Source organism: Macadamia integrifolia, chromosome 11, assembly GCF_013358625.1.
Source record: "Macadamia integrifolia cultivar HAES 741 chromosome 11, SCU_Mint_v3, whole genome shotgun sequence".
NCBI lineage: Eukaryota > Viridiplantae > Streptophyta > Magnoliopsida > Proteales > Proteaceae > Macadamia > Macadamia integrifolia.
This window is the reverse complement of record NC_056567.1, coordinates 28,172,212-28,179,909: the sequence shown is the minus strand read 5'-3', so window position 1 is coordinate 28,179,909 and position 7,698 is coordinate 28,172,212. Positions and strand designations below refer to the sequence as shown.

The 7,698-nt window shown below is 38.2% G+C and overlaps 1 protein-coding gene across 1 annotated transcript in view; it reads left to right on the top strand.

Annotated features, from left to right (window-relative positions):
• The first annotated feature begins 3,944 nt into the window (after positions 1–3,944).
• Positions 3,945–7,698, top strand: part of LOC122094155 (chaperone protein dnaJ 13) — a 42,755-nt gene continuing 39,001 nt past the window's right edge. The window contains exon 1 of the mRNA XM_042664854.1: positions 3,945–4,270. Coding sequence (XP_042520788.1) covers positions 4,127–4,270 — 144 coding nt within the window. The 5' untranslated portion in view covers positions 3,945–4,126. The remainder of the gene's footprint in view (positions 4,271–7,698) is intronic.

Sequence of the window (7,698 nt, the reverse complement as noted above, 5' to 3'; positions counted from 1 at the left end):
ACAAGAGAGAGTTTTCCACACCGAAAGTGTGGGGGAACCTTCTTACATCAATCACGACATAAAAAACGGTTTCGAGATCTGAAAAAGAGTAAGTAAGCATCTCCACACTATCGGTGTGTGGATCTTTTTAATTCTCATAAAACAATATTGAATAAAGTAAAAGAATAGACCAATATTTTGATCATAGGTTGAAGCTGGAATAAATATGTAAAACCAATTGTAATTGTTAGGCCCTTGAGTGATGATACTAACCTAAATGTGAATTGGATTATCCAATGATTGACACAACTTATAATCAAAATGCAGAACTATAGACACAATTTGCTGGTTCTAGCACTTACAAGCTCAACACAGACTGGTAGTAGCTCAATTCCAGTTAGAAGTATTAGGATATATTCAAGTTGCACAGGCTGGCCAAATAACATAAAAATGGGGATCCAATTATCATAATACAGAATTAATGGAGAATATAGCTAATAGCGAATGAAAAGCGGACCAGGAAGTATGGTACAATAAATAGCACTCAAAACAATTAACACCCTTAATCATAAATTTAAATGGAGGAATATAAAGCATATTTCATCACAGGCATTGATAGTTAGCTCAAAAGAGGGTGTTGCAACATGCTCAAATTCTTCCATGGACAGAGGAACCATCTGCACATCTGCATAGCGACTAGGACTTGTGCCATGTCTTATATTAATCATCTCCAGTCTTTTACTTCCATAGTCCATCCATCCATTTATCCATTCTATAAATTTTCATCGCAAAAGACTGATGTGATAAAAGGAGATGTTCACAGGTATATGAAGAGAAGGAATATCCCACTTAGAACTGTCATACAACTAACAAAATAAAGAGTAAATAAATAATTAAAAGTGAGAGAGAGAGAGAGAGAATTCAATGTTCAGCAAATTGATTGTATGAAAAAAAAAAATTGGTACAACTATCATGTGATAAATATATGGGTCTTTCTAGGCATTAATATGCCTAGGGAAGTATAACACACTTGAACGTAGATGATTTACTCCATATGATAAAGACTACATACATCTTAATGGTCAAATTTTAGTCGAAAATAGCAAGGAAGTTGCTCAATCTCTTACTCAAACTTTTAGTTATATTATCAAAATGCCATCAAATGAAGATGAATAACAAAAAAAAACAAAAAAGGGGGCATTTTTTGTTCTTCTGTCATATAAACTATCCCATATAACACTTCACTAGGCGTAGTGACAAAAAATAAAAACATTAACATATTCTCACTTTCTTATTGGGAAAAGTTCTCTTGCATCATGTGGTGAAGGAACTACTCAATCATCAATGGCTATTAGTATTTGCCCCTATTTATGAATGGTCGATATCTGATAATACCCCCTTATTGTTCCTCTATACCCTATGAATACCATCCAAAGGCCTTGGTCAAGGGAGTTGGCATAAGGAAAACTTGATCCTTTTTTTTTAGGTAGATTAAATATGAGATTTTTTTTCTTCACGAGGATAATTGATACTCCCTAAAGACCCAACCCACCTTTCATATAAGGCTAACAAGTGGACCAAGGGTGATTCTCAAATCTCAACTAAAGTAGAAATGTTGGTTGCAACATTTATACACATTTTTTTTCCTGGATAAGCCCCAGTGAGAATGAGTAGAGTGATTGGTAAGGCTTGTAACTAGGGGTGTCAATCGGTCAGGCCAGGCCAATCTCGGTTGGGCCTAATCGGGCTCGGTTAATTTCTAGGGTTGCACCATAAATGCCTGTTTAGCTAAATGGGTTTAGCTAGCACGGGCATGGTATGGTTGATAATCGGGCCGGTTAGCCTCGGACTTTAATTGGGTTGCCATAAATGGGTCATCTTTAAAATTGGTCTTTTAAATGTGCTTGAAAGGAATACCAATAAAATGAGGCAAAGATGAGCATAACAAAGAAATATCCCATAGCTAAAATGGATGAAGCCAAAAGAAGCAGCTAAGTTACTAAGGTACTCGATCTTTAACCCAACAGAATTCAAATCAATTAAACTATATCTACACCACCCAAGTTGAGCAAGTTTAAATCAATCAAACTATTTTTGAAAAAGATGAATGTTCATATAACAATCACCACTATCTCAATTGTGCATATCACATATCCTTAGCACTAAATATAAATAGTATTAAAAAAATATACAAGTAATATTAAAGAGGTCGGGCTAGGTCGGGCTTAAATGAGTCAATTCAAGTTGGACTTGTAAATGTGTTAGGCCGGTCAGGCTAGGCGGCTGCATCGTGTACTACATGTATATAAACATGTCAGGCTCGATCGGGCCTACCTGTGCTGACCTGGAATTGACACCCCTAGTTAGAAGTAAGTAGGGGTGTCAATCGGTCAGGCCTGGTGGGCCTATGTCCTTGGACTGTGACCTACCTCTTTAAGGAATGAGTCGATCTCAATTGGTCTCATGTCGGGTTCGATTGGGTTATGGGCTTTAATCAATCTTCTCCTAATCGGACTATAATTGGGCCTTAAATGGGGTAATGTACCAATAAAGCCTTAAACAGACCTTTATTGGTCTTTACTTTTCCTAAATTTAAGATACTTTAATCTCTTTTGTGAAATCATCAACAATTTTGAAAAGATATTACACTTAATTACATTCAATAATGGATAAAAATATCAATATATACCATATTCTATCCCAAAAAAATAAAAAAATATATATAAATGGTCAGGCTAAACGTGTCAGTCTGAGTCGGGCTTATAAACAGGCCAGGTCAGTTGGGAATCCCATTAGGCTTACCCCTTGCACCGTATACTACCTGTTTACAAATGGGCTAGGCTTAGGCCCGACACTTTTAATAATCGGTGCAGGTTATACCAATTTTTAAATGGTTGGGCCGGGCTTGGGATTGACACCCCTAGAAGTAGTGGTGTCAATAATGAGCCCGCACCGGTAGGCCTGACTAGACTAGCCTGATAAATAAACATGAGTTCATTTTGCAGGTAGCTAGCCCATCGAGCGTTCGACCAAACCGACAAGTTTATAAGCCCAACTTAAACTAAATCGTTATAGCCCAACCCCTTTAATACTATATAAACTTCCTATTTTGCCACTACTAGTAAGAAACTAATTAAACTTTCTTACTCTTTACTATGTAATAAAATTTGACTTAATCAACCTTTGTTTTTGAAGTTGTGATGATCATAACTTTTTTTTTTTTTTTTTTTTTTTTTTTTTTTTTTAAGAACAACCATAATCTCATATCACTTATCTTCTTTGTTAAAGATTTGTGTCACATATTCCTAAGCATTCAACCCACTTAAGAAAAGAATTTTATGGTAGACACATTTAAAGCCCATTTAGACTTAAAGAGGTCCGTAGCCCGATTAAGGTCCGATTAAGAAAGCTCGATTAAAGCCCGACATTGACCGCCCCCAAAGCTAGGCCCGTTTACTAAAGTTCATGGGGCAAGACTTCCCAATGGTCAAGCCCGACTAGGCCCGATCGAGACCGACCAAGCCCAATCGATTGGCACCCCTACTTTTAACCCCATTCGTGGGTTACCCAGATGATTAGGACGAATTGGGGATTGTGTGGATAGACGCATGGTCCTAGGTTAGATTCCTCATATGTGCATCTGCGATTTAAGTGGAGACTATGGCAATGGGTTGCTGCGCTAATCTCCCCCAATATTACTTGAAGTGCATGTAAACTGGCCCAAACACCTTGGTTAACCAAAAAAAAAAAAAAAAAAAGGAAAAACCCGATATACCAGTAGAAGTACTACGAAGTACGAACCCACCACTTGTACCTCTCACATCGCCCATCCAATGGTGACTGTGCCACTTCACCGCCGAGTATGCCACGTGGAAATAAAAGGCCACACAATAAGTTCCGTCCGTTTGACCATGACCCATTGAGTTCAGGTCCCTTTGCTACTTACTAGATTACTAGATTTGGGGACCGCTTTGCCATTCAGTGTTCACAACGTTTAAGTCGTATGCCCTTATTATTCACGTCTGCTCTTGGCCGGCAAAATCCAAAGCCCTCAAAAACCCCAATTCCGACTTCACCCAAGAGTCATCCAGAGCTGCAACTACAGAAACTAAAACTGTCATAGTTGAAACCTTCTCACCAGCGAAGGATGAAGGAAGGAGAAAACGGGCCGCCACACAGAGAGTTGTACGCTCTACTCCACATCTCACCTGAAGCTTCAGATGAAGAAATAAGGAAAGCTTATCGTCAATGGGCACAAGTCTATCATCCAGATAAATATCAATCTCCTCAGGTAATATACTTCTTTCCGTATTCATACACTAGCAAACCAATTTCTCTAGTTTGATTTGCGGTTTTTAGTGTATAATTTGATATCAATTGCTTCCCTGGATGTTAGAACTCGTGTACCTAAACATAAAAGATGAATTTTATATGCTTGATTTGGGTTTGCGTTGACGTATGACTACACGCTGCTATGATGCATTCTACTTTGTTTAACACATTGGATGGTTCTATTAATGGTATTATATGTTGTTTCAAAAGGATTAAGGCGGTCTCACTTGCTCTGGTGATAGTTATATATGTAAATATCCAACCCAAAAGCTCGAAATTTTGGGTGGAGGGGCTTAGGGATAACTGATGTGGAATTAGTCTCCCAACACTCCCTTCGCATATAGGCAGGATGGAAATGCGTACATGTTTACAGATGAACAGAGACACCCGTAGTAGGACTAGGAAAAACATGCTCTGATACCATGTAAATATCCAACCTAAAAGCTCGAACTATTGGGTGGAGGGACTCACAGGTATATGTGGTGGGGTAACTGATGTGGGACTAGTCTCCCAACAATATAATGCTTGTTCTTACTTGTATTCTGTGTTTATTCGAATCCTGAGCTGGGTTTTTGGTGGACACCCCCACCACCCCTACAATTAAGGTTACCCTGATGAAGCTCTTCATACAGAATATGATTAGAAAAAGAAGACTGGATTTTTTCACGGGTGGAAATTGGACATGCTGGGACGTAAGCACCAAAAACAGGGCTCTGTAAGCTCATGGATGGCAGTTTGCGTCAAATAAGCAAAAAACTCAATTAGCTGCTGTCTAAATCTTCGATAGGACCTATTTTTCATGTAATTATACAATTGAACTGGGTTTTACAGGTTTTCAAGAATGTCTGGTCAACTGTGCTTCTGCCATAAAGGAGGGTTCTGTCGGCCAATTTACAGCAGGGTTGATTCAATGAATTGGCAAGTGATGCAATGTTAATCCCAAACTGATGGAATCCAGTGGAAGATTAGTTCGCGACAGGATTGCAGGAATAAGGAGAAACCAGAGGGAATTGGAATATCAGAATATCAAATGATCTGATTTGGTAAATATACTAGTTGAACACCGTATTAGGTAGAGCCTAGAGGGAACAAACCATCAATATTATACAGCCAATGATCAGATTTTAAAATACATCAGAATCCTTCGTAAGATATTAAACTGAAATTTCTAACTGGAAACCAGAATTCGACAGCAGGAAATTAGGGGGTTTAGAAGAAAATCAGTTAACGGACTACTATGTGGATTAAGCAGTAAACAAAATCCTTAACTGAAATCAGAATTGAAAGACTGATCCAAAATGGAAATATTCCCTTGTCTTTTGGGTTGATTACTGAACCATAGGAGTTTTGAAGAAGCCAAAACAAACTAGGACTCTTGAAAACGGGAAGGATTTTTTATTTTTTTGGGTTTTGATCATACTGAAACCAAAACTAAATAGAAGCAAAAGATAGAAAGGATATGATCAGGAATCACCACCTGATCTGCAGGGTTAGCATCACCACTAGTACCCTAACCTTGGAATCACCATCATATGTTCCTGGAATCACCACCAAGGAGCCTACTGAATAATCACACCAGGGAGGTCTGAATCACCTCAGAACCAAAGGCAAAAAACCAGCTTCCTATTTCAAATTTGTGTAAAGTGTTGTATCCTCTTACAAACTTATATAACAAATTCAAAACAAGACTCAAATTAAGCCTAAAACCCCTCCAACCAATATCTTACCTTGGATATTTACACTTTAATGATAATTAAAAATAAACATGACTCTTTAACTAAACTAATAAAGTAAATCCTGTATTCATTCCTCCTACCCATATTTTCGGCCCATTAAAGTGGCCTACTATAAAGAAAACTTACTAGACCAATGGTCTAACATGTATAGAACCCAACCCAAGGCTTATTTCTACTAAAATAAGCCCATTACTCTGATTTATCTACACTACCAAGACTATTAATGAATTCGTAGAAGTGGGGGATATGAGTTACTGAATTTTAGGAGACACCAAAGGTAATCTGACATATTTTGGAAAAGAGTGGGGTGTCGAGCTAATATGTGGATATGATTAAAGACATGTATGAGGGCGTGGTGACTAGTTTGAGAAATGTGGGAGGCCAAGATAGTGAGTTCCCAATTACAATTGGATTACATCAAGGATCATCTTTAAGCCCGTATCTATTTACCCTTATCATGGTGGTTTAACCAAGAACATACAAGGTGAGGTTTCATGGTGTGCTTTTTGCAGATAATATTGTTCTAGTGGATGAGATAGTAGCAGGGATTACCGATAAGTTGGAGTTATGAAGATCTACTTTGGAGTCAAGAGGTCTTAAGATAAGTAGAATGAAGACGGAATATGAAGTGTGTAACTTTAGTCGCACAGGGATTGATAATGAAGTGATGAAACTCTAGGAGAGGGAAATAATGCAACTCGACTATTTTCGATATCTGGGGTCAACCATAAACAAGGAAGGTGATATAGAAGATCATGACTCACACATAATTAAGTAGGATGTAAGAAGTGGAGAGGTGCATAAGGAGTGTTGTGCGATTGGTGTATCCCTCTTAAGCTTAAACGAAAGTTCTATAGAAATGTCATAAGACCAGATTTGATGTATGGGAGCAGGATGTTGGGCAATCAAGAAGCATAACATAGATAAGATGAGTGTAGTTGAGATGAGGATGTTGAGATGTGTGGCAAAACTTGGAGAGATAGATTACGAAATGACCGAGTTATAACTGATTTGGGAGTTGCCCCGATTCAGGACAAGCTCCGAGAATGTCATTTAAGGTGGTATGACCATGTTCAACAGAGGCCTTGGGATGCCCTAGTAAGGAGTGATCAGATCTAGATGGAAGGAGTGAGAAGAGCTAGGGGCATGCCTAAAATGACCATAGAGGATGTTTTAAGGAATGACATGCAAAAGCTAGGGCTCGACCTTATTATGACCTTAAGCAAAGCTGTTTGGAGGGCAAAGATACATGTAGCTGACCGCTTTTAGGTGAGATGTCCTTGTGGTGTTGCATTGTTTCTTACCTTCTTTTTTTTTCTTTCCGTTTCCTCTCTCTCTCTCTCTTTAATTATCTTACCCGCTCCCGGATCCAAGTACCCGAACTCATTTAGTTAGGAAAATGCTGAGTTGTTTTTGTTGTATCAAAGGTAAAAGGAGTAGGAATTTGTTGGCCTTTGTGTTAAAAAAGATTCTTGAAAGGAAGCTCCCTTTTGCCACTTGTTGGAAAGAGAGAAGCAGCGATATCTTTGGGGACAACCTCACTTATGCTACCTTGGAAGCTCAAATGGTGTTTTTGTTCAACCATTTTGGAGGAATTAATGGAATTAAATTTTTTAATATTTTCTGCTCAATTGGTGAACTTTTTTTTGTT